At 39.9% G+C, this 27,020-nt stretch overlaps 3 protein-coding genes and 2 long non-coding RNA genes across 12 annotated transcripts in view; 3 read left to right on the top strand and 2 right to left on the bottom strand.

Annotated features, from left to right (window-relative positions):
* Window positions 1–1,118: 1,118 nt before the first annotated feature.
* On the top strand, window positions 1,119–9,760 carry LOC116725766 (gastrula zinc finger protein XlCGF57.1-like). Of its 6 annotated transcripts, XM_032572133.1 has the most exons (6): window positions 1,119–1,234; window positions 1,398–1,555; window positions 2,024–2,301; window positions 4,263–4,394; window positions 4,623–4,700; window positions 4,803–5,664. In XM_032572133.1, the coding sequence occupies exons 3-6, from the start codon at window positions 2,046–2,048 to the stop codon at window positions 4,988–4,990; spliced, it is 654 nt and encodes a 217-aa protein (XP_032428024.1). In that variant the 5' UTR covers window positions 1,119–1,234; window positions 1,398–1,555; window positions 2,024–2,045; the 3' UTR covers window positions 4,991–5,664. The 6 variants fall into 6 exon arrangements, with proteins under 6 accessions (XP_032428024.1, XP_032428018.1, XP_032428020.1 ...); XM_032572127.1 differs by lacking the exons at window positions 4,263–4,394; window positions 4,623–4,700; window positions 4,803–5,664 and adding an exon at window positions 6,904–9,760; XM_032572129.1 differs by lacking the exons at window positions 4,263–4,394; window positions 4,623–4,700; window positions 4,803–5,664 and adding an exon at window positions 6,904–9,760 and having other exon boundaries at window positions 2,021–2,301.
* A 341-nt stretch (window positions 9,761–10,101) lies between these two features.
* On the bottom strand, window positions 10,102–11,141 carry LOC116725823 (uncharacterized). Its single transcript, XR_004340489.1, has 2 exons — window positions 10,960–11,141; window positions 10,102–10,839 (listed from the first exon to the last, which is right to left on the bottom strand). It is a non-coding gene; the product is annotated as an uncharacterized LOC116725823 (long non-coding RNA).
* LOC116725811 (zinc finger protein 250-like) lies at window positions 11,136–13,912 on the top strand. The gene is made up of 2 exons (XM_032572196.1): window positions 11,136–11,371; window positions 12,393–13,912. Exons 1-2 carry the CDS (start codon window positions 11,200–11,202, stop codon window positions 13,049–13,051), a joined length of 831 nt encoding a protein of 276 aa, XP_032428087.1. The 5' UTR covers window positions 11,136–11,199; the 3' UTR covers window positions 13,052–13,912.
* Window positions 13,913–15,282: 1,370 nt separating this feature from the next.
* LOC116725763 (zinc finger protein OZF-like) overlaps window positions 15,283–27,020 on the bottom strand; it is a 13,264-nt gene continuing 1,526 nt past the window's right edge. The window contains exons 2-3 of one of the 2 annotated variants that reach the window (XM_032572124.1): window positions 20,849–21,944; window positions 15,283–18,687 (exon numbers count right to left, since the gene is read on the bottom strand). In XM_032572124.1, the coding sequence (XP_032428015.1) occupies window positions 18,638–18,687; window positions 20,849–21,932 (1,134 nt within the window). In that variant the 5' untranslated portion in view covers window positions 21,933–21,944 and the 3' untranslated portion in view covers window positions 15,283–18,637. Of the gene's footprint in view, window positions 18,688–19,937; window positions 21,945–27,020 lie in introns of those variants that run through there. The other variant, XM_032572122.1, reaches the window with a different exon arrangement.
* On the top strand, window positions 17,114–20,061 carry LOC116725822 (uncharacterized). 2 transcript variants are annotated; one of them, XR_004340488.1, is made up of 3 exons: window positions 17,114–17,220; window positions 19,328–19,383; window positions 19,704–20,061. It is a non-coding gene; the product is annotated as an uncharacterized LOC116725822 (long non-coding RNA). The 2 variants fall into 2 exon arrangements; XR_004340487.1 differs by lacking the exon at window positions 17,114–17,220 and having other exon boundaries at window positions 19,143–19,383.

Below are 27,020 nucleotides of genomic sequence, written 5' to 3'. Positions count from 1 at the left end.
TTATTAATCAGAGATTATTAATCCGCGATTATTAATCAGAGATTATTAATCCACGCTCCCTGAACACAGCGGAGGCTGGTGAGCTGATGTTGCTCTGATGGTCAGTCGGTCTTTGAGTTCCTTTTTCTGTTGTTGTTGTTAATGGAAACCGAATTGCGCAACACCTTGTTGAAACAATAATTACTGAGATCATTATTTTTATTGGGTCATAAATTTGAACCTGTTTTGTTGGGATATTTCTTTAATCTTTAAGAACGTTACAAAGGTATGGATCTTATAAGCGCATCAGGAGGATGGGCTGGTTTCCACATTGAGCAAAGCCACAAACCTAGAGAGAACATGCAAAGCAGTCAGATCTGTTCTCTGTTGGCCGAAGGGCCAAATCCTCAAGTTGTGTGTGATGGTAGGATTGAGTGACCTAAATCTCAAGATGATTGGTTAATTTTGGTTGCATGGAGTAATAAAACATTACAAAGTGTGAGCTTCGGGCTGAAAGAAAGTTAATTTTCTCATTTGAAAAGATAAGCATTATGTTCTCTTACATCTCAGAATCATAAGTATTTTGAATTATTTAATCCAAATGCTATGACTTATTATTTTAGACCAATAAATGATATTAAGCATTTAAAAAATTAGCAACTATAAATACTTTTCATCCAGTAATGTGTCATATTTTATATTAAGGTAAGGTAATTGTATTTATATAGCACATTTTCAGCAACAAGACAGTTCAAATAACGGCATTTGTCAGAAAGCCTACAGTCTCGTCTTTTCAGGAAGTCAAATTTTGCGTGTCCTGCTATCAGCTAACTTCCATCCTAGGATATCAGCAATAAAAAGAAATTATAGATACACACAATATTTTGGATGTGTTTGGTTACTGATATTTGTTAGGCTAAAGTGAACATGACAAAAGTAAGAAAACGACTAATTGGTGATTAAAACAAAAGCCACTGTGTAAGAAGAAGCCCACAGAAGACCAGATTTATCATTGTTTTAACAACAGCTATCGATTAATCTGAAAGTTACAACAACAACATGATCATATAGCTCGTTTACCGATAAATTGATCAGAAACGCCGTGAATCGGTTGGATCCGCCTCTCTGGCTGCAGTGCGCACTCCCGACACAGGGGGGCAGAATTTCTCACGAGACCGGAAGTAGACTTGAGCTTCCTGCGTTAGCTCTCTGGCCAGCAGCGTGTGGCGCGGGTCTGCTGAGGAAAACCTTTCAGGTTCGTGTTTTTGGAGGCAACTTTCTGGCTCTGAATCTTTACTTTTGGAGCGTTAAATCGGAACCTAACCGACCGGAAGTTAGTTTCCAGCCTGATCTTTGTTCTGATGTGAGCTAACAGTCCGCTAGCCTTCAGCTAACCGCCAGGTTTTTCTTCTCCTCAGAACCGAAGCTTTCCTGACCCGGTTCTGGTGACACAACTTCTCCCTTCCAGCACCGAGCAGTGACTGCTACCCAGCCGCATCGAATCAACCGAACCGAACGGAACCATCAACTGAACAAAGAGCTCCTTTGTTCGGCTGACCATCGAGAGTTTTGCGCGGTAAAGTGAGACGCCTCGGCTCTATTTCTCTGCTTTAACATGATTTATGTGTGATAAAACAGTAAATATGAATATTTAATTAACATCTCAGAGCAAAATCTCTGATCTGCAGATGTTTTTCAACCTGATGAAACTCATTTTCTGAAACTATAATTTTAATATTCAAGTTATTTTAAGCTGAACTCGATCCGTAAAGGAGCTTTGTATTGAACCCAAAGCAGAAAAATATGAATCTGATGTTTTTTAAAATCTTAAATAGAAAGTCAGGGCCGTTCCTACCGTTTTGGGCCCTGATGCTCAGCAGTCTGATGATCTGCTGCAAAATAAGATGAAATAATTTAGCTCCCGTGCTACAAAATTCAAGATTATTTGAATTTGAACTAGTATGCTAGTTTTCATATTTTTAAACAATTTAAAATGACTGAATAAGTATTCAGATAGTTATTAACGAGGGTTTGTCTCCAGCAGCAATTTGCAGTTTGGATCCAAGATGGAAGATCTGGTGGAACCGACTCTGCTGCAGGTGAAGGAGGAAGAGGAAGAAATGGTGCAGATAAAGGAGGAAGAGGAAGAAATGGTGCAGATAAAGGAGGAAGAGGAAGAAATGGTGCAGATAAAGGAGGAAGAGGAAGAAATGGTGCAGATAAAGGAGGAAGAGGAAGAAATGGTGCAGATAAAGGAGGAAGAGGAGGAACTCGACATTAAGCAGGAAGGAAGTGACGATGAAGGCTCAGGATCCAGCAGAGGTAACGGTTTTTCTCAGAGTTCTTTGCTCTCATTTAATCACATCTGAGGAATCTAGACTGACTGCTAGTCAGTTAGCGTTAGCCCCAGCTAACTCACTGTTAGCTGGGGCTAACTAACTAGAGTCAGATAGCTGGGGGTTCCACCATGAGTTCTAGTTGTGCTAACAGAGACCTGGTAAACAGACTGGGTTCATACTGGGTTCAGACCATCAAGAGTTTCAAAACCAGTTCGGGAGCCGACCGCTAACCTGTCCAGATTTACCAGTGTCCGCTCCGCTGTAAAAACAAGCCTGTTGGTCAGAGCGTTGACATTAGTGCTGTAGAGCGGCGGCCCGTCGCCATCCACTGCAGTTCGACTCGGATTATTTCTGCCTGATATTGGAACAGATTCAGTCGATCAACAAAGATCACCTTTCCTCCCTTAGAGGTTTTTGGGATTTTCTAATGACCTCTGGCTTTAAACACAACAGGATTAGAGGGGGAGAGGCGACCCCAGGCCACAACCTCTGCCCTGCTTACACACACACACACACACCCACACACACACACCTCTGTGGACCTTTGCATGTTATCGTTTACATCTGGAAATTTTGTGCACGCGCACAATGCTGGAGGCCACCAAGACAATTCATTTCCATGCTGCTGCTGCACTCTCTGTGTCAGCTATGATACACAGAGACTCGTTGCCATAGCAACCGACAACACCAACACTTTATGTATCAGGCTTAAACACCAAAATCACTCAAAACATTTTCCACACAAAGAACAGAACACTCAGTCCGTTACAGTTTTGTTTTCAGGCGTTATGTTTTTGCAATTATCTTATTAACTAGGCTAACACAGCGGTGGTGGATTAGCTACTGCTGCTATTAGCTAGGCTAACATAGTGGTGGTTGGTTAGCTCATTTAAACACCTGCTCTTCTGATCTGTCAGTTTGTGTGGGTCGCCATTTTACATTTTTTTAAACTGAACTGAAACACTCTGAATTCCACATCACATCTACATGTTACAGTAGTCATAGTCAAGCTAGCTTAAATGAGCTACGTATTTCTCCCTTAATATTTTTTTCTCTTGATTTAACTTTTTCCTGATCTAATCTAGTTGTAGTTTTGACAATTAGCATCAAAGAACTGCATCTGTTTCCCTTTTACATATCAGGCATAAGTTTTTGATAACGGCTAAAACCAATGCTAGTCGTCTTTAGCTAGCAGCTTTTTGTCCTCCTGCAGGCGACAAAGAGCAGGAGGGATCACACACACTAGACCTCTAGTGTGCGTGATGTCTTTCTGTAGGGGATCCATAGAAAGAAACAACAATCGTTTCAGGATAAAGGTTAAACAATAAGCATTTAATGTAAGATATGTACAACTAGTTAGTGCCGACTACGAGTTTGTAATTTCCTTCATCCGTTTAAAAAGTGATTAAAAGCACAGCGCGTCGGGGGCAAAGCACAACGCACGTATTGAGCCTTAGTCCTCATGGCGATGGTCACAGGTTCGACTCCCGGCCTGGCGACATTTGTCGCATGTCTTCCCCCCTCTCTCTCGTTACCCTCTCTCCTGTCAAACTACTTTTAAATAAAGGGCACTAGAGCCAACAAAAAGCGCGTCTTGAGGAGTCACAACTCACAGGACAATGTCTGCTCCGGTACCGCCGATGGTTTAATTTATTTCATTTGCAAAAGCAGCATCATTCTGAATAATATCCAACTCTCCAGGCAAGCAGGCTAATTTCAGTAGGTCTTCATCTGTTGATTCTTAGGACTTCTCTGCACTATCAACAGTAAGTGGCAGTTCTTACTAAAATAAATCCCTCAAATTATATATACATGTATGCATCTCATACTGAAGTACAGAGTAAGTGTAAAACTGTTATTTATTACTGATGGCAGGAAACAAATTATTTGGATTGCTCAGGAAACTAACTGATTTTTATTGTTTGTGTTTTTGTCTTGCTGTAGATTTAATCTGTGATGAAAGCGCTGAGGAGGCTGGAAACCCAGCAGCACTTCCAGCCAATCAGGCGTCTGCTGGACCGGCACCGCCAGCCGGACCGAACCGGCCAGCAGCTGGAACCAGCGCTCCTCTACGGAGTACGTTTTTATACTAGTTATCATCACAGTCAGAAATACGAAGTAAAGAATAAATGAATAGGTTAACTGTAACCGGGAATGATGTGTGTGTGTCTCTGTGTGTGTGTAATAGAAACTGCTTTGCTTATGTTAATTCCAGGCTGTTACCACTTTGCGATGCTTTTAGCTAAAGCTGTTTCTACATAAAACCTTCCTGCCTGTGTAATAAAAGTTCTGAATGTTTCTCAGCTTTCAGGTCCGTGGAAAAGAGGAAGAGAGCACGGAAACTGCACAGGAGACTGTCGTTAATTAATGGATTAATCTCAGGTGTGCTATTTCAATTTATTTTATTTAGTAACATCAGAAGTCATAGCTACTGGAGGTTTAATTGCATTAATGTATTTAAATGTAATTTTTTCTATCTTTTAGAGTCTCTGCTGCTGTTGGGGAAAACTCCAGGAAGACATTCAGCGCGCAGAAGAAACGCTGTCCGCCATCTTGATAGTTTTGATAAAACAAAGGCCACTCTGCTGCTTCATGCGACTCGGACTCTGTTACACAGCGTCTCCTGTGACCTGAATGTCATTTCAAGGGATTCGTGTGATTCTACCTGCTAAGTGTGGGAGGCCAAGAGGGTAGAGTTGATCCAAATGAAATGAGAAATGTTGTAGAAGAATTAAGAGAAATTCCTGATGCTGTTCAGATTATTTTAGACCAACAGAATGGGCTCTTTGTGTGAATCAACCTCCAGCTTCTCCTGATAGTCAAGAAAATGCATTAAATGAAAACTAGACCTGGGAATTACCTCAGGGATTTAACTGATGAGCTGGGAGGCACATCTCAGGGATTTATGGCAACAGAACCAAAAAAACTGCTGAACCAACCAGAAAACAAAAGAAAGAGGTGATCTGACTTCACGGCATCGGTGGATTCTGACAGCATCAGAGCTGGAAGGCTCCGGCAAACAGGAAGAAGAGGAGTTCCTGTTAAAATACGCAGCATTTCTTAAGTTTGATAAGAGAAGTGTTTTTACTGATGGATCAACTCTACCCTTTGGTTTTTAAGGTTTTAACAAGAAAACAAAGAGAAATCTTGTAGATTGAAGAAACCTGTCTCATGTATGATTGTGGGAGCAAGTGGGTCTTTAAAAACTTTCATTGTGTTTTACTGAATTGTAACTGAATTGTGATGGATGTTGTACCGGATGACATTGTTTGGATTTATACTCTTTTTCAACATATGTATCCTGAATTGTAGAAGATGAATAAAAATATAAAATTTGTTGAAGGAATACCTCATTCTTTTGAAAATCCTTTTCCAGTGAATCGAAGCCTCTTGGTCATTTTGGATGATGTCATTTTTATCATCGATCTCACTCCTACCTGCCCAGAACGTTACAGGAGAACGGGAATGTCTGCCTGAAACTAGTCAGGATGTCTGAAGGCAGAACAAGGATGCTTCTCCTCAAACATGAAGATATTCTGGCACATTGCTCAACCGACCTTCAAACTTTGTGTGAGATTGCTTTGAACATTATAAAGGGTAACATTAACATTCTCAACACCGCAAATTGAAAAAGCAACAAAAGCTCATCAGACTGTTGGCTGATAAAAGAACTGGTTTAAAATGTAAACAGCTGGCTCTCCAAAGTGAAGGCGGAGGGTTTGTTCCGTTAATTATCACACAAACTTTACCCGCTGGAGCTGAGATGGAGGGGAAGTTAGTGTTTGCGGGATTCATTATGGTCAGAGGAGGATGATGAGAGAGACGTGACCAGGGACAGATTGAGGAAGAGTTCAGGTTAACAGCTGCTGCAGCTGCAGCTGCTGCTGCTCCTGCTGCTGCTGCTGTTGCTGTTGCTGCTGCTGCTGCTGTTGCTGCTGCTGCTGCTGTTGTTGTTGTTGCTGCTGTTGCTCCTGCTGCTGCTGCTGTTGCTGCTGCTGCTGCTGCTGCTGCTAAAGGAGAGGAAATGTTCATGAAGAAGGAGCGTTTCATGCAGGGAGGAGGAAGCTAAGCTAACACTAAGCTAGCAGGCAGACTGAAAAACACTGGTACCACAAGGTGCCACCTTGTATGCGGACAATGGTGTCAGGTTTGTCGAGGGAGGAACAGGCCCTCTGCAGCAGGTATATAATTGCATCATCCACTCCTAAATGGGGCTGGTATGCAAACTGGAGAGGGTCTTGGTCTGCATCCAGCTGTGACCTCAGATGTACCAGAACCAGCCTCTCCATAACCTTCACAATGCGAGAGGTCAGAGCAATGGGTCTATAGTCGTTCAGTGTTTTTGAGCCATAAAAGTCTTCCCTCTGCCTACATCCCCCAGAATGCCGTGCGATTCTGGATTGGAGTTCAGTGAAATTGTCTCTGTTGGTCATATTTCTGGTCAAGATGAACACTGTTCTTTTAAAATGAGGTCAAAGAGACAATGTTTGATTCTACTTTTGTGCATTCCAAAGCATTTAAATTTTAATTGAATGAAAAGTTTGAGTTATTACATTCTCAGTAACAAGCCTTTTTATCCCTTCAGGACAAAACCAGGATTTGAACTCCAGTTTGGGTCAGAAGACACCAGATACTGCAGAGACCAACAATGAAGAGGATGAATCTGAACCTCAGCAGTTAAAACAGGCGGACAGTGGGGTCTGCCTCATGTACGGTTTGACTCCAGCTTACTTAGTTCTTCAAATGAGTTCTCACCAAGGTCAGAAGGATTTAGCATGTCAGATCTGTGGAAAGACTTTTCTCTACAAATGTAAACTGAATTACCACATGAGAACTCACACGGGCGAAAAGCTGGTCTCTTGTCAGACTTGTGGAAAAACGTTTCTCTGGCAAAGTAAACTGAAAGAACACATGAGAAGTCACACGGGGGAGAAGCCTTTCTCATGTCAGACCTGTGGGAAAGCTTTTACCGAGAAAAGCAAATTGAGGCAGCACATGAGAACTCACACTGGTGAGGTTTTCTCATGTGAGACCTGTGGAAAAACCTTCATGTGGCATAGTCAGCTGCTAGGCCACGTCAGAACCCACACAGGAGAAAAGCCTTTCTCATGCGAGTTCTGTGGAAGAGCTTTCACTGTGGAAAGTAAATGGAAATACCACATGAAAGCTCACACAGGTGAGCCTTTCTCTTGTGTGACTTGTGGAAAAACTTTCACCTTGCAATGTGCTTTGAGGGACCACATGAAAACTCACACAGGTGAAAAGCCTTTTTCATGTGAGACGTGTGGGAAAGCTTATATCAGGCAGAGCACTTTGAGGGACCACATGAGAACTCACACTGGGGAGAAGCCTTTCTTGTGTCAGACTTGTGGAAAAGCTTTTAATCGGCAAAGTAGCTTGAGTCTCCATATAAACTTGCACACAGGTGAGAAGCCTTTCTCATGTCAGACCTGTGAAAGAAAATTCAGTTTGAAAAGCCAATTGATTCTTCACATGAGAATTCACTCTGGTGAGAAACCTTATTCATGCCAAATATGTGAAAAAAAATTTAGCGTTAAAGCTCGGCTGACAGTTCACATGAGAATTCATACGGGTGAGAAACCTTTCTCATGCCAGATGTGTGGAAAAACTTTTACCCACCAGAATTCTTTGAATTTTCACATGACTTCTCACACAGGTGAAAAGCCTTACTCATGTCAGACGTGTGGGAAGGTTTTCAACATGCAAAATGGTTTGACTCGTCACATGAAAATTCACACGGGCGAAAAGCATATTTCATGTCAAACCTGTGGAAAAGCCTTCAACCAACAAAGTCATCTGACGTATCATATGAGGTCTCACACCGGTGAGAAACCATTCTCATGTCAAACCTGTCCAAAAAAGTTCAGCAGAAAAGATCTGTTGAATGTTCACATGAGAACTCACACAGGCAAGAAACGTTAAACGTCCGTCTTGTTTCTTTCTCAGACATCGGCACATTTGAGAATAAGCAAACATGCAGCAGATAGATGGTGACTGGGATGAACTTTTCCTTTACAATATGATTGGAGTTACTGTGGTAATAGGTGTTGCTAATATCATTTAGTGAGGAAAAGAAGGAGCCCATTATAAGCGCTCTTGTTTGGTACGTTGAACCATTCCTCCTGCTAGGGTTGTCAAAAATAATCGGTTGTTTGATATATTTGTATCAGTTGTTTGCCTGAGAATTGACACAATGGCAGCTGTTTACATCCGTCCCTCCCCAATAAGCTGCTGGAAGTTTTAAGTTTTCCTAACAGGGAAACAACATCCAGAAGAAAAGTCATTATGTGCATTTAATTAATGGTCCCTGATTGATATGGTGAGTCAGTCACATTTGCCGTCAATCATTCCTACAAATATCGCAAAATTCCTTGCAAATATTTCTAAATTACTGCCATAAAAATCATAAAATCCTGAAGAGTCTGTACTTAATCACTGAAGAAAATATTCAGACAGAAATGAAACAGAGCTGCTGCTGGTTGGATCTACATGGACCAGGGCCTTGTTTACACTAAAAACATGTTTTGAATGCGTATGATTCATGTTTGTTTTGAAAATTAATTTATTTGAGTCTAGAATGATCCTGTATTCATCCCTCAGTGGTAAAAATTTATTTATATCAACAATAAATTGACAGAGAAATGTAAAAAGAAAAAGTAAATATAGGCTATTATAAAATAAAATAATTGCATAACTGAATCAAAGGTAAACACTTTCATAAAGATTATTAACGTTCATGCTTTGTTTTCTTTACCAGAGGGGAGATTTTTAAATCAGATATTTTTAGAAATAGGGCTCAGTTCTCCCAGACTTCTAAGTTTTACCCTAATTATGAAAAGTGAAAATGTTATAATTATTTGTATGTTTTGTTCTGCTAAAATTATTACTATTAAAAATGGTAGATTATTTTTCTTGGTATCTGTATTAAATTTAATATTTTATTATGGTGACAACCAAACCTTTCCTCTTTGTGTTGGTGTGGGAGAAACGATGAAATTGTTTAAGTATTTAACATGAATTAAAATGAATAGTAATAATAATAATATTTTTAGGCTTTAAATGCCATCTCCTTTCCTTCCAGTGTTTGGTTTTTGTCCTTAAACTTGACGTCACCTAAAGTCTGGAATTATGTGAGGAAGTCGTGATTTGTTCGACTCTACTGTCATTTATCAACATGACCAGAGTTTAAGGACTTCCTGTGTAAACAGGAAACAGAAACGCTGATTTCGGTCCGATTAGAGAGGAGCTACTGGCATCACAACACCGTCTCTTACTGCTGTCTCATGTTTAATGGCTGTTTTACCAGGTTTTTTCTCATTAGGATTTCTGGGTTTTCAAGGTTTTTGTTGTTTTTTCTTTGTGTTTCTGATTTCCTTGTGTAAAAATGCAGCTGTAGGAATAAATTTGACCGTTGGAGGATAGTTCCTGCCTCGTCTCTGAATCTCTCCTGATTTCACCGTTGTTAACCCATTTGATTTACTTTATGTATTTCTCATTTTTCTCATGTCAAACACTTAGTGCTCTGAACACTAGCCTCACGTCGCCACCGGGGGCAGCGTAAGGCGGGCTTTAACTGGACCGGGAGGAATGAGGAAAGCTCCAGCCAGGATTCTGTACCCATCACACAGAATTTTTGTTTTCAGTTTGTTTAAATATCCTGACAAAGTGAAAATGATGCACTAAAGTATGTGTAGAATATACTCAGAATATAGACCGGTGCCATTTTCAGGTCGACCGATCCTGAGAAAGAAAGGAATTCATGGACATGAGAAATAAATTGTGTATTGGAAAATACAGCAGTGTTCATAATAAACCAGTATTTAAAGTTAGACAAAAGTTTTTTCTCAGTTTGAAACTCCTGTGTACAATTTAATAAATAAATAAATCTTATCTAAGTTTTATCTAATTATTTCATCTACACCTGCTGATGTCATGTTTAAGAACGAGACATTCAAGCCGGCAATAATTACAGACGCTGTAGGAAAGTTTGAAAGTTTTTCCTTTTGTTCATAATTTTCCATTTAAACATGTTAGGAGATAAAAGTGAAAATATTAACACTGCAAATAAAGAAAAAGAACCATTACTCCTTCTGGGTTTGATGTCCATGAATAAATGTGGAGCTTCTAATGCAAACAGTTGAAACCAGAAATTTACATACAGCAAACAAAAACACTTTCACTATTTTTGCTCCTTGTCTGAAGTTAAATCAGACCAAACTTCTGTTGTTTCAGGTCAGAATCACCAGAATTATGTATTTACTAAAAGCCTAAATGATAAGAGAATCTGTCAGAGATTTATTTGGATGAGTTGTTGATGAGGATTCACATAGCGAGCTAACAGCTGATGGTCATCCAGGACATGCTACCATGGAACGGTCATGAGATCGTCTCACAGCAACAGTCTTCAGTCAGAGGCCTGTTCATATTCGCTGCAAGATGGACTGCTACTGGAGATCCTTCCTGCCCGCAGCATCACCATCCACCAATTTCTTTGAAGATCCTTTAAGACATGAGTTACGACAACATTTAACTTCTCTTTAGAATGAATGAATTATTTTTTAATTGGATTTCAAGAGAAAAATATTAGAATTAGATTTTTAAATATAATTTCTAAACGTACCAATAACACATGTAAAGCATTAAAAGTTATTTCTCTATTTCAGGAGGCAGAAATACATTTTTAAAATGTTTTTAATTAGCATTCAGTCGCATTCGGGCTCCACTTTCCTCCAGCAGGGGGCGGAAATATACACAGCTGCTTAAAGTAAATTGTGTCGTCACTTCCGGTGTAGCGGTTAGCTGAGTTAGCTTCTGGTGTGTGTCAGAGTTTTCAGGAGTTTTCTGGTTCTGTTCAGCAACAATGTGTTCCGTTGAGCCTCTGAGAGAGTTTATCAGAGAGAGACTAACTGCTGCTGCTGAAGAAATCTTCACCCAGCTGGAAAAAACCATCGTCCAGTACGAGGAGGAGATCGACCGGCAGCGGAGACTGCTGGACCTCACCTGGAGACCCCGAACCGAGCCGAACCCCGCAGGTAGGTCCGGCTGGGTCCGACCTGACAGCAGCCGTGACTCCAGACATCACCTGACGTTCAGAAATCAGCGAGATTCCCGTGTTATCGTGATGCTAACTGCTGTCAGCAGTAAGAGTGACGCATATCCGCTCATTGTTTAAGTCTGATAGTGAAGAATCATGTTCACCAATAGAACCGGTTCAGTTCACCGAGTCTCTGCTTTAATGCCGTAAAGACTCGTTATAAACTGAAAAATAGTTTATATCTGCGGCTGCTGGTGACTTCCGGTGTGTTAGATCAACTGGTGCCCAGATCAACTGATGAAATCCACGCGGCTGTTTGTAAAGGCCAGGTGGCTGCGTTGATGCCTGATCAAAAATACTGCCAGTGTGACGAAAACGGTTTGCAAAATGTTCTGAATCCTCTCTGAGGAGCAGATTTCTGTTGCCACAGATGAAAATTATGCTTAAATTACTCTTGTTTACTGGAACATCGCTGTTTACCACAAGCAGACAAACTTACACACTGTCCTGTTCACATCCAAGTAAGCCAGTTTATTAATGTAGCACATTTTCACTAACGAGGCAAAGGGCTTTACACGATGAAAATGAAAATCAAACACTTTACATTAAGTTGGCAGAATAAAGGGAAACAATGATATGTTTTAATCCAGACTAAAGTGAATTTATTTTTCAAAGCTCTATGCAGTTGGGTTTTAAGCCTGTATTTAAAGCTTAAATACAACTTAAACCCAGAAGTTGTTCTGCAGGAAGAACAGAATTACTTCACTGTGGTAAAGCTACTGGTTATTATTGACTGGGATGTATTTATGAACTAGAAGTCAAACACAGAAAATATTAAGCTTGTAGCATCAGATTATACCTATATCAACTAAGGCTGAAACGATGAATCGATTATTGAAATAATCAACTAATTTAGTTATTGATTAATCACCAACTGTAGTCATTTGCATTTCTATGTATTAGTGGTTTGAGCCGTTGTGTGACATCATTAATGTCGGCGTTCCTCTGGTCTCCTCCAGAGCTCCAGCATCATTTCTTCAGCGAGGAGCTTCCCGCCGATCGGGACAGCAGTTCCAGTCCGGACCGGGACGCACCAGAACCGGCGCCTGACGACGTCTGCTCCAGGCAGGACGGAGCGCTGGTGCTGAAGCAGGAGACCGAGGCCATCATGGTGACTGTGGACTACGATGACGAACCTGAACCAAGCAGCTACCAGCTTCTCTACCAGAACCGCCCAGTGATCCAGAACCAGAACCAGGAGGCACTGAAGCCAAAGAAAACCAGAACTCCCAGCGACCGACTGGACCTTCTGCCACAGAACGCAGATGGAAATCTGTATCCCTGTCCCATTTGTGGGAAATGTTTTGCCAAGAACAGCTACTTGACCAAACACAAGAGGATCCACACCAGCGAGAAACCGTTTGTCTGCGATCAGTGCGGGAAGGCCTTCAGCAACACCAGCTACCTGGCCAATCACAAGAAGACTCACAGTGGCATGAAACCGTTCGCCTGTCTTATCTGTGGGAAAGTTTTCACCCAGCAGATCCATGTCACTGACCACATGAGGATTCACACTGGAGAGAAGCCCTTCCCCTGTGCCACCTGTGGGAAACACTTCAGGCAGAAGAGTAGCTTGAACAAACACCTGAGAACTCAGCACCAGAAGCTGGAGGCATGATCGGGTTCTGAGCTGGTTCTGAGCTGCTGGCTGGTCCTGGAGGCATCAGACTGAAGTGGAGCATCAACAACTTTCCTGCTTTTAAACTCTACTTCCTGTTCTTCAGCATCTCTGAGGAAACCTGTATGTTCCTCCACCCTCCCAGCTGAGCAGAAGACCAGAAAAACCACTAAGAAATCTAGATGTTAATCTCTGTGTAAAGTTGGAGATTCTAACATTTACTACAAAGACTGAGTTTTCAAAATAATAGTGGGAATTCTGAGGGAAAAAAGGGCGTTCTGGAAAAAAATGTTGGATTCTGACTTTTTTGAAAGAAGGATGAATTCTAAAAAAAAAAGGCAAAAATGAATTCTCATTTTAAAAAGTGAAAAAAGCAGAAATTTACCAAAAAGGTAGAAATTATTTTAAAAAATTGCTGAAAAAAAGTTAGAATTCTGAGGAAAAAGGTCAAAAGGCTTAAAAACCCTGCAAAATTTTAACAGAAAAGCTAAAGTTTGTTTAAAAGAAAAAGAAACTCTGAACTGGTTGTGTTTTTTGAGGACGAATGTTGTGAAATGATTCCAGGGTTATGGAGCCTCTGATGAACAGGAATTATTTAAAACCTGCTGCAGGTGGATCTCTGTTGACTCTGTGGCTCGTTGTAGCGGCGGTCACTCAATCCTGGGTTATGATATATTTGTATATTTTTCAGTCTAACAGCAGCTTCATGGCAGCGTGAGTTTTGTTTGGATCACAGTTGATGTGCCGAGTTATGCGTTTCGTCTGGCAATGTTTTGTTTTCTCAGACTGTAAAACTGAATGTGCTGCAGTAGCAGAAATATTTATGCTTACTTGGTATTAAAGGTCTGATCTTGAGTTGAAGCTCCATGGTTCACATCACAAAACAATAATTATTGACATCACCAAACTGAGTTAAGACCAGAATCATTTCAACCAGGGAGATTTAGGTTTAAACATATTTTAATATTCAGCCAGAAAACAGAAATTATGATCAGGAATTAAAAATAAAAGCTTTTATATTTGTGGTTCAGAGCTAATAGCTAAAGGAACTGTTCAACTGAAATAAGGCTTTTATTTCAGAGAATAAACGTTTTCAAAAATGGATTTTAAATATCATTTTAAGTGGGTTTTTGAGTACCACTCCTGGCCAGAAGGTGGCAGTGGTCATGGTTAAACAGGAGAGCCGGTGTTGCGTGGATTCGTGTTTCCCCATCAGATTCGGTTCCCTTGCGTCTCCTCGCCGCTCCACACCGCCAGGCGGTAAAATCAGCTGCTTATCTGGAGAACTACGGAAACCGTGAAGGTTCAAATGTGCTTCAGATACGTCGTCTCACTTTTTCACTTTTGCAACTGCACTTTCATCACACACACACACACATAAATACTACCTATGGTGTAATATATAAGTACTACTATAGCTACATTCTTATAGTTCTATGTAATTTCAAACTGCCTCTTAATGCTCAATATCAGATTCTGTTGCCCCAGTTTAACAGGGGGAGCAGAATCTGACGGGTGAATTATGGCCACCAGATACTGTTTATGCACATATTCATAAAACATAAAGAATAAAACAAGCCTTTCCTACAGAAAGGGAACGAAGGGAAAAACAGATTTTCACAGACAAAATTATTTTAAATGTTTTATTTACAATTTCCACAAAAAAGCACACCAGTCTTTCCCTCTATAAACTTATATAAAAATGTTAAACTATTAAAGCCTAACATTTAGTGACAGTCAGAAGCTATTAACTGTAGTTGTCGTTTGTTACTTAATGTTAAAACCTTTAAATCTCTTAGTATTGGAAATTAACAGCTTGGCTGATTTTTCTTTTAAAAGTTCAGTATGTTCAAACATTCAGAGCAAATAATGCAAACTACATTTTAATGCAAAGTTTGTAAAGCAACATGTAGTAATCCCTGCATAAACCAGACTCACATAAGCAGCAGATATAATTTAGAAATCTGTTTTTGTCCAGTTAAAACTAAACAACACTGATCTGAACATGAAAAAAACAGGTTTAACTTTGGCTATTAAAAAATATAATTATACAATTATTAATAAACTTCTCATTTACATTAGAAAAGGAACTGGACACAATTTCTCATTAAAGAGGAAAAATATATGACATAACTAAAGAGGTCAGTTTGTTATTATTCATCATGCCTGCAGGTCTGGGTTTTAAAATAATAATAATATTAATAATTGAAGACATAAGTCCAACAGCAGGCTCAAATACACAAGAGTTTATTAACTAAAGAAATTCAACTTCACAGTTACAACATTTCATTCAATCAACTCATTAAGCTGACAACACGACTAAAATTACTGAGAAAAAGATCGAATGCTAAAACTAAAACTACTAGAAGTAAAACTGTGAAAATAGATCAAATAGAGCCATTAAAATTGTGCAGTGATGTCATAGTTCAATATGAATTCTGAAAGCTTAAAGCTGCAGTATGTAACTTATTTTGTCCATATATTTGTAGAAGTTGTCACCATGCTGCGACAGTTTGCTATGTGAAAAAAATCAATCATGTCTCTGAGCTGCTGCTGCTGCTGCTGCTGCCTGACCAAAACCAGCCAATCAGAGCCTGGAGGACGTCACCATGGTGATGCCTAATATATGGAGAAAAAACATTTTTTATAAGACCGGGCAATTTATTGAAAGGTTTTGTCAATGAGGTCAATTAGAACTAAGCAAATTAAAAAATTAGTTTAGACAGTTTAGTTTAGTTTAGTCTTTCAAATCCCATTTCTCAACACAAAAGACGGAACATTATTTGGGGAAATAATGTCCCTTTAAATGTTGAAAGAAATAAAAATCAATAACTTTTGGAAAATTTATTCTTAATCTATTTATCAGTTAATAATTTAATAATTGGAATAATACTAAGAAGTGTGGCTTAGATGGACACAAAGAACGTATTGTCCCTCTTTGGAACAGTTTTATTTAACCTTTTTTAAAATTAGAACAAAAAACGGTCAACACAGTAATGCAACGAAGAATGTAGAGTCCATCCACACAACAGTCAGGAGTCACTGCTTAACATCTGTGGAAGAACCTCAATGTCACTGAATTCATGACAATTTCAACTTCACACTTTGGAGTTGTAGTTGGCATTTCAAAAAACTTCATCAAATCAAACTTTTAACCAAAGTCAAAGGAAATTACAGATACAACAAACACCTTTGTCATAAGTATGACATGGAAAGATTTCTAGTTTGTGGGAGTTCTGGTTAGCATGGTTAATGTAAGTTCTTATAAGCCTGAATTTTTTTCCCACAAGCTGCACATCAGAACGTCCTCACCTGCTTTTTTGACTAATATCTTTTCCGCAGGTTACACATGACAAAGGTCTCTCACTAGTGTGAATTCGTAAGTGTATGTTCAAACTATATTTGCCCTTGTAACTTTTTCCACATTTTAAACATGAGAAAGGCTTCTCATTTGTGTGAGCATGTATGTGGTTTTTCAGATGATCTTTTCTTCAGAAAGACTTTTCACAGGCATTGCAAGAGAAAGGTCTTTCCTCTGAGTGTATCCTCAAATGGGAATTCAATTGGTTGCTTTCCTTAAAACATTTTCCATGAGCATGTTTTTTTCTTGTATGAATTCTCATGTTGACATTCAAATTCCTTTTATGAGTGAAGTATTTCCCACGTGTCACATAGATGAAAGATGTCTTGGTTTTAGCAATTATACGAGTTCTCATGTGGCATTTCACATGACTTGATTGACTGAACAATTTACCACATGTTATACATGAGAAAGGCTTCTTACCTGTGTGAGTTACCAAGTGCCTTCCCAAGCTACATTTGTGGCCCAAACTCTTCCCACAGGCAGCATAAAAGGCAGCATAAATGGTACGCTGCCACTTTAAGGCCAATATCCTTGCATAGTGACGTCGTCTCCATCTACTTCCTTCTTGTTTGTTAAATTGTGCTGGGTAAGCTTGATTGTTTGTTAGTAGTAGCCATTAATGCAATCTGGTCTGATCTGTTTAGCCTCCTCTGCTGCTCCTCCAACATCTGGGCCAGTCTGTCCGTGGTGGAGAGGAAAAGGTTAATAACATCCACCCCATGTCAACAAAGCCTCATTTTGTTACAGCTGCTCTGCATAGGCGGAATCTGTTTATCTGGCAGTGCGGTAATTTGCCAAGCCACAGGTAAGCAGCTGCTGTAAGTTATATTTTTGGTCAGCAGTTGTATTAATAATCTGCTCTATTTTTAGTCTCCTGATGGATTGATACTCTCTGCTGTTTTGCCTATAAAGAAATGTTTTAAAAGACCAACCTGAACTTTCCCCCGCTGCCGGAGCATTGATGGCACTGCTAATGGGATAAAGTGCAATATTGTAGTGCTATTGCTATTGTATCAGTTTTACTCATATTGTTTCGTTTTTGCTTTTCTTTCAGGGACTGAGGCTGCTGTGGTTTAGTGTTTTGTCTTGTGTGTTTTGTTTAGAACCTTTTTCTTCACTGGATGTTGCTCCTTTCCTCACTACTTCCCCCGTTGGTAAGCCTCAGTTTCCTTTGAAATTTAAACATTTTATTACAATCAGTTTTGTTAAAATGGATTCCCGTTTTTTTAACCATTCAATTCTAGGTTATTGTTAATTTAAAAACATATTGAAGCTTAATACATTTTTGTAGAACCTTTTGAGTCTCGTCTCCTCCTGCCAGCAGAACTCACCTGTGTCTTTATTACGTTACATTTTCCTGCAGTTATTCCACTTGTTGGTTTCCAGTATTGTAAACCTTAATATTCTGTATTTGGGTTTCATAATAAAGAAAATCCACCCCAGGTTGCCACATATGTTAGTAAATAATCCTCTATAGGTCTGAACTAAAACTGAATGAATTGTTTCCAAACTCCAGGTTTAGATGTTGATGATTTCAACGTCGATCGGCTCTAATGTGGTTTTATGCAGTTTGAATCCCTAAACTCAAACTATCTGAAAGCTTTCACAGGTTTCATAAATCACAAACTGTTTTGGGTTTTTTTTGGTTATCAAATGATCAATTTCAGGTTTAAACTTTCAAAGTATTTCAAGTTTGAAATACGGCGAATTAAAACTCGTTCAGATTCATTAACTAAAGAATCAAGATGTGAATCAGAAGCTAACTTCAGCAGCATGTAAAGCCTGGAGGTTCTGAGATGATTTTTAATCCAGCCGTCAGACCTGATGATCCATCTCTTGTTTACGATGTAGTTGAATATTTCTCCAGCAGCAGCAGTTAGTCATAAACCAGAGTTGTTACTCCAGACTCAAATATTCAGCTCACACAGCAGAAATTGTTCTAAGAAACCTGGAAGCTAATGCTGCTAGCGCATTGTTGTTTACTTCCAGAAGTGCCACACTGAAACACACCCCAGAAACACACGAGACCAAACGCAGGCCCTGTCCCAATCCTCTTCCTCCTCGTCTCCTTCAGATGCCGTTCATGCTGAAGGTTAGAGGTCGCAGTGTGTCCCACATTCTGCACATCCGCCCTTAAATTCTTATAGGATGATGTAAAACTGTTTCTTTGAGTTAAACTTTTCCCACAAGTCACAGCTACATGTATGACATCTGAAAGGTTTCTATTTGTGAGTTTTGACATGGTACGTCAAACTACTTTTATGACGGAAACCTTTTTCCCAGGTTCCACATACGAAAGGTTTCTCACCTGCATGAATTCCCGTGTTCTTCATCACACTAGATTTTTCACTGAAACCTTTTTCCCAGGTTCCCTCTCCTCAGTGTGAACTCATGGCTGTTCAAAACATGCTTTTGGAAAAGTCTTGCTTCTCTTACTCTATTTTTGTCAGTAGAACTTAAACAGCAACCTGAACTATGTGACACATATTGATCCCCTTCAAGGTTTATTGTTCATTGTTTTTCTCATAAGTCTTTTAAATTTCAGAAAAACAAGAACTTCAGTTACTGTTTCTGAATGAAAATGTTTGAATGTGTTAAATAGAAAAAGCTCCTTCTAGAAAACAAAACGTGGCTTCAGTCACTTGAAGCCGAATGTAATTGAAGGGAGACTGAACTCTACAGCTGGTTCATCACACATATTAATAATATCCACATAAAATAAATAAACCCTCCAGCCCAGCAGGGATCCTCCTGGTCATCCCCCTAAGTTACTCTGAGCTGGTTTTGTGGAGACATAAAGTTCATTTCAGGTAGCTGAAGTTTTCAGTTGTTTTTATGCTGCTGAACTGAACTTCAAGTTTATTTTATTTCCCCTGCAGATGTAACTTTGCTTGTTCTTCGCTTGTGTCCAGGCTGAAAGCTGAAGGCTGTGGTCGATCTTTGGACGCTTTCTTCCCGTCTGCAGTTGGTGAGAAATTCACAAATGATTTCCACTTCTTATTTAAATTGTATTTTATTTTTCACCTTTTCTCTCTTTGCCTTCTGGACAAAAATAATGTGCCCTTCTGAATTTTTTTCTTCTTTTACAGTCTATAGTGTGTATTAGTAGTAATAGTGTGTGCCAATAGTGCAGCATTTCCAGATGTAAAAGCATGTGTGTATTAACAATTCATAAGCTACTAAAATACCTTTGATAAAGTTCTGCTCAGTTAAGGCATGCAGAATGTATTTTCTAATTCTATGTAAAAATTACAATGTGACAAAATGTTTTCTCATCTGCATTCAAAGCGGCCCGGTGGGAAACGAACCGGCAGATGGTTGGATCTACTTTTCTTTCCTCCACACTGACTCAGCTGGACCAGACTGACCTTCTGATGTTCATCCATCTAATTTACTGCAGCATTAATCCACAGCACTTCAATAACTGATTAAATACAGAAAAAAAGTCTTTTTATCGTTTCACAACAGATTTGACATCATCCATCATTTAAACACAATCTGTTAAAAAACAGATCAAGCAAAAACATTTGAGAATTTATTACAGTTTTCATCACATTAATAAAATGATGTGACTGCAGCATTAATCCGCACAACATTCAGTGTTGATGCGTTTCGATAATTAAACACAGAGAAATTTGTCCTTTTATTTCACATCATGCATGATTTCAACTCTATTGTAAGAATTTGGTCCTTTATCAACTACAAACCATCAAACATGTCATTAATGTTAATAGAGTAATTTTTCTGAACACTCTGCTGACAGAAACTGTCCAACTTATGGGGAACGTTAAATTGCTTCTTTGAAACAAAATTTTACCGCATGTCAAATTAGAGCTGGAACAGGCATCATTAGGACAAGTACGATGGGTGGAAGGTTTCTCTTTTGTGAGTTCTGATGTGGTAAGTATAACTATTTTTATGGCCAAAACATTTCCCACAAGTTCCACATATGAAAGGCCTCTCACCTGTATGAATTCTCACATGGCTATTCAAAATCCGCTTTTCACGGAAACATTTTCCACAGGTTTCACATGAGAAAGGCTTTTCACCTGTGTGAGTTCTCATGTGGGTATTCAAAACATGCTTTTCACGGAAACATTTTCCACAGGTTTCACATGAGAAAGGCTTTTCACCTGTGTGAATTCTCACATGGTTATCCAAGTGGATTTTTTGATTGAAACATTTTCCACAGGTTGCACATGAAAAAGGCTTCACACCAGTGTGAGTTCTCATGTGGCTATTCAAATTGGCTTTTTGATTGAAACCTTTTCCACAAGTTGCACATGAGAAAGGCCTCTCCTCAGTGTGAACTCTCATGTGGGTATTCAAAATATGTCTTTGACGAAAGCATTTCCCACAGATTTTACATGAGAAAGGCTTCTCACCTGTGTGAGTTCTGATGTGCCTAATCAAAGTATTTTTTTCACTGAAACCTTTTCCACAGGTTATACATGCAAAAGGTTTCTCACCTGTGTGAGTTCTCATGTGATTATTCAAACTACACTTGTGACGGAAAGTTCTCCCACAAGTTACACATGAGAAAGCTCTCTCCTCTGTGTGAGTCCTCATGTGGCTAATCAAAATATATTTTTGACGAAAACATTTCCCACAGATTTCGCATGAGAACGGTTTCTCACCTGTGTGAGTTCCCATGTGGCTATTCAAATTACATTTTTGACTGAAGCCTTTTCCACAGGTTACACATAAGAAAGGCTTCTCACCTGTGTGAGTTCTCATGTGGATTGTTAACTCAGTGTTTAATTTGAAACTTTTCCCACATACGTTACATTGTTTACATTTTTTTAATCTGTAAATTTCCTTGTCCTTCACGCCTTTCTCTGCATTGTCACCTTCACCTCTGGTTTTCTCAACTCTCTTCTGGTGCGAGAACATTTGGTTTCCACTGAGTTCTGGTTGTTGTTGATCTGGTTCATTATTAGACGCAGTTAGGATTAATGTTTCCGTCTCCTGCTTCAGTACTTCCTGGTTATAATCCTGATTGATGCCTTCAGCCTCAATCTTTACCATCTGCTGGGATTCTGATTGGCGATCGTCTTCTTTCATTTGTTGCAGCTCTAGTTCCTCTGGTTCTACTTTGATTTCAAGTGATCCAGAACCTGTTACCATAAATGTATCAGTCTCTTGCTTTGGTACATCCTGGTTTTCATCCTGACTGATGCCTTCATCAGTCTTGACCATCTGCTGAGATCCTGATTGACAATCTTCTTCCTTCATTTGTTGCAGTTCTACTTCCTTTGGTTCCTCTTTGATTTCAACAGATGCAGAATCTGTTTCTGTTAAGTCATCTGTTACCTGCTTCAATATTATCTGCTCTCCTTCCTTTACCATCTGCAGAGGTTCTGATCCGTACTCCTCTGCTTTGACTTGTGGAAGTTCTGGTTCCTCTTCGCTCTCTTTGATTTTTTCAGATTCCGTTTCCCTGGGATCCAGAGCAGAGATCTCTTGTTGGTTGAGGTTAAAATGATGAGCAAGAACATCTTGCTTAATGGCAGACATAATGTGACAAATCTGGGGGAAAAGGAGAAACAAAATATAAAATTAACATTTTTAGCTTAATAGCAACAACAGCAGGTTCTCTGTCTGTTTTCAGTGAACCAGTTGCTGAACCAGGAGCCTCTCAGCTGAAGGAAATCAAACATTTTGAAGATACAAATAACGGTTGGCGCATGCTGTTCAGTTGAAATTTTTGTGCAAACACCAGGGCAGACCAAGGTTTGTGTTGTTTATAGTCAAAGTGACCACAGCGTTAAAGCTACTGGTGATGCACAACCTGAAACGGATGGACAAGGATCCAGGAATACTGAGATGATAAAACTGTAGCTGTAAACCAGGCCTAGATAATCTGTTTAGATGGGCTGTTTATGCTACTAAAGAACAGAACAGAACAGACTGTTCTTTACCTGGACTCTGAGTCTTTGGGGTTAACCAGAGGCCCGACTCTGCTGGACTCACCTGGAAAAATTTTGCTGCACTTCAACAGGAAACTAGGACTTTGGCAATGACGTTGCCTCCAAACATCAACAGGAGCTAAGAGGCAACGTCAACACGATTACCTCCTAATATGAACACAGAGAAAAACCAAAGACCAGTGACGGCGTCGTGAATGGAACCAGTCGCTTCTCAACTGACCCAGACATGTTTCTGTTTCCCACACAAACAGGGTCTGATGTTTCTGAAAACCCAAAACAATGCTACATCTCATCAGAACCACCTGGCCCTGGTCCATCAGAACCACCGGCACTCTGTATGTAAACTCTGAGACCGAGGTCCAGACATTAATTCTCCCTCCAGAATCCGTCTGAATTACTAACAGGATTCAAATCTTAGATTTATCCTCAAATCTCCCTTTTCTCTACTTCAGGAGCCCAGCTCGTCTCTGTAGCAGGGTGCCGCCTGCTGGTGGGGGTAGGTATAGCGCCCTGCCTCCAGGGGCCATGCGCTGTGCTTCGTTACTTACATTGAAGATTCTCCAGGTCAGAGTTTAAACCGCCGTGTTAGCTCTGGTTGCGCAGCTCAATGAACCGCAGGAATAACTTGTAGTCGCTTTCTGAGGAGCGAAGAGAATGATTTATCTTTGTGAACAAAGAATTATGCGGCATTTCCATCTCTACACGCTGCCCATACTAAAGAGTTAATGTGGAAAATATCTGAAACTCTCGTCCCATAAACTCCAGCAACCAAAACAGTTTCTGTGTTTTAAAAACTCAACAGACAGAAATGTTAGAGCTGCTAAAGAAACATTAGAAACATTCAATTTAATCTCAGTTTGTTGCTCATCTCTGCTCAGTGCAGCAGATTGAACTCATCCTGCAGGGCCGGTCCAAGGCTGCATGAGGCCTGGGGCAGAATCTGACCTAGGGGCCCCTCTTGCTGCTAAAACCATCAGCACCTCTAACAGCTTCTGTGTTGGATTTAATCTGGGAGACAGAGAGTAGATTAACTGGCCAAACCAAAAACAATCAGTTATAATTACAGTTTATTCATTTGTTTTTGAGAACAAATGGCTCAAACTCACAGCATCAGATTGTTGCTATGGTAACAAAACAATCTAACTATGAAGATTGTTGTTTGAACTTTTACAAAGTAAACTTGCCAGCTCCTTAAAATCTTACATTTAAATGTTAAACAATTTAAAATCTTTGAATTTATGTTGAAACCATTAAATCAAATTCTGCAGCTTTGATAAACAAATGTTGAATTTTATATCTGGGTTCAAATATTAGCCTTTATGGGGCCCCTGAAGCCCTGGGGGCCCGATGGAGATGCTGACTTAATTTGGATTAAACAAAAGGGCAAATAATTAATATTCATTTTAATTGGATTTGTTGTTTTTAGGACTAGTTGTGGGTTTAAATATCGTTTCACTGGCCATGTTTTCCTGTAACAGTAATATTTTTACATTTCCTGTCTACTTAACATCTTTAATACAACAACATGGCCGCCGGGCTCAGCAGGTTTACTGGGGGAAACCCTGAGGTGGGGCGTTTTTATTAAATAAATTAAACTCATGTGAAAACGCTTGTTCACGCAAAATCTCATTAAAAATTTTGGCAGCAATGGATGTAAACATGAGCTATATTCATCTATCAGCCAATCAGAGGAGACGATTGATTCAGGCATAGGAGCAACAAGCCCCGCCTCTTGGGAGCGGCGACATGCGGCGTTTTGGGGAAACTGTAACCGATGTTTTTACATTAGTTATGGATTCAACAGGTTGGAATGAAACAACTTTTTATGAACTGATCAGTGATGTCAGTAACACGTTACTATTTCAAATCCAGTAATCAGATAACTGATTACTAGATCAATAATCTAGTAATCACTGTGCATTACTGTTTTCTTTAGTAATTTAATTGGATTTCCTCGACGCGTCTTGGGAAGTCGCTGCTGTTTCTATGCGACAGAAACATGAACGGTGGAGGAAGATCCACATTTTGTTGCCGGAAAAACAGGAAGTTTCTGTCGCCAAGTCCGATTATTACAAGCAGCTTTGGGCTCGTTTCTTCTAAAGTCGCTAGCAAATGTAATGAGTCGCAGGTTGTGGGTTCATTTGGAAATAATCAGAAAGACAATTTGTCTGACATCCAGGTAGTTTTAGTCGGGCTCTTCCTGTCCATCCGTCCCGTTGCTAATGTCCAGGTAACATAAATATATTTATAAGAACGACGTCGAGCTTCGCTCCACAAAACTGCAAACATCCAGACTAATATGAACGAGGCAATAAACGTGAAAACAGCCATGAATGAAACTGTCCATGAAGATGCACAACTTAACACCATTATAATCATTAATAATAAGATGAGCGTCACAAATCTGTGCAGCCGTGGTAACGTCCAGCTGCTGATCATGTGAACAAAGTGTTTCCATTGCACTTCTGCACAATACATCTATTATGATACGGCTGACAAGCTGCATCATCCTGGTGCAAATTTTGTTATCAAAAATTGTGACTTTTCTTAACATGAACCTGCAAACATATTAATTGATTGTATTTTTCAGGTTGATGTCCAACATCAACAATCGGCGGAACCACCTGAACTCCAGTCTGAATGAATCTGCTTAGCAGAGAAAATGAGACAAATTAAAGGGTTAATCTGCACATCAACACAACACCATACGCTGAAACAACTCCAGAGAAAATGGCTAAACTCCACCAACTCAACCACCAAAAGCCAGAAGATATTAATCCATTCAGCTCCTCCTGCTGTTATCCTGATATCCGACCCAGCTGCCGTTCAGCAGCGCTGCGGACGGTACCGGCTCCGTCAGCGCCGCTGAAGAGAGGAGCTAGCTGTTAGCTGTGGCTCTGCAACAACAAACCCTCCAGTAATAAATACTTACAGCAAAAGACACGAAACACATTTTATTTATTTCACTGCTCAATAGGAAGAAACATTCATAAAAATCAGACTGCAGTTTATTTCATTTAAGCCTTAAATCAAAATGAGCAGAACTGATCTACAGTGTCTTGTGAAAGTATTCGGCCCCCTTGAACTTTTCCACTTTTGCTGCTTTTCAGGCTTCAAACATAAAGATCTAAATTTTTATTATTTTATGAAGAATCAACAACAATCGTGAGGTGGAACGAAATTTATTGGATATTTTAAAACTTTTTTAACAAATAAAACCTGCAAAGTGGGACGTGCCATATTATTGGCCCTTGCGTTACTACTCTATAGCGCCACCTTTTGCTGCGGTTGCAGCTGCAAGTGGCTTCGTTTTGACTCCATCAGTTTTGCTCATGGAGAGACTGAACTTCTGGCCCATTCTTCCTTAAACCAGCTGGAGCTCAGTGAGTTGGATGGATGGAGAGCTTGTGAACAGCAGCTTTCAGCTCTTTCCACAGATTCTCCATTGGATTCAGGTCTGGACTTTGACTAGGCCATTCTAACACCTGGATACGTTTATTTGTGAACCATTCTATTGTAGGTTTTGCTTTCTGTTTGGGATCTTTGTCTTGTTGGAAGGTAAATCTCCGTCCCAGTCTCAGGTCTTTAAAGACTCCAACAGGTTTTCTTCCAGAACGGTTCTGTATTCGGTTCCATCCAGCTTCCCTGACCTGCTGAAGAACAGCAGGCCCAAACCATGATGCTGCCACCACGTTTGACGCTGGGGATGATGTGTTCAGGGTGATGAGTTGTGTTGCTTTTATGGAAACATATCTGACCAGAGCAACTTCTTCCGTGTTGCTGTGTCTCCCAGGTGGCTGGTGTCAAACTTTAAACCAGACTTTTATGGTTCTCTTTGAGAAATGTCTTTCTTCTTGCCACTCTTCCATAAAGGCCAGATTTGTGCAGTTTACCACTGACTGTTGTCCTATGGACAGACTCTCCCACCTCAGCTGTAGATCTCTGTAGATCCAGAGTGATCCAGAGTGATCATGGGCCTCTTGGCTGCATCTCTGATCTTCTCCTTGTTCCAGATGAAAGTTTAGAGGACGGCCGGGTCTTGGTGGATTTGATCTGATACTCTTTCCGTTTCAATATGATCGCCTGCTCACTGCTGCTTGAGGTGTTTAAAGCTTGGGAAATCTTTTTCTTTCCAAATCCAAACAGTATCAGAGCTGCTGGTGTTCCTTGGTCTTCATGATGTGAGACCATCACAGAGCAGCTGCATTTATACTTTATTACACACAGGTGGTTCTACTGACCATCATCAGTCACTTAGGACAACGTTGGATCATTCAGAGATCCAAATTGAACTTCTGCAGTGAGTTTGCTGACAGTAAAGGGGCCAATAATATGGCACGTCCCACTTTGCAGTTTTTATTGTTAAAAAAGTTTAAAATATCCAATAAATTTTGTTCCACATCACAATTGTGTCCCACTTGTTGATTCTTCACAACATAATAAAAGTTTTAGATTTTTATGTTTGAAGCCTGAAAAGCAGCAAAAGGTTGAAAAGTTCAAGGAATACTATCAGCAGGCGCTGTACATTGGCTCTTTTTTCTGTCAAAGGTAGCCAATATTTCAATCATATTTATCTCTCTAACTCCTACGTTAATAAGAAGCGTTACTAGCAGACAGCTCTGTGTGGGAGCCAGAGCAGAGGGGCCACTGCAGCTGAAGAGGAGTGGAGCCTTTA

This window comes from Xiphophorus hellerii, chromosome 9 (assembly GCF_003331165.1).
Source record: "Xiphophorus hellerii strain 12219 chromosome 9, Xiphophorus_hellerii-4.1, whole genome shotgun sequence".
NCBI lineage: Eukaryota > Metazoa > Chordata > Actinopteri > Cyprinodontiformes > Poeciliidae > Xiphophorus > Xiphophorus hellerii.
Note: the sequence above shows the minus strand (reverse complement) of the source record. Positions and strands in the feature narration are given on the sequence as shown.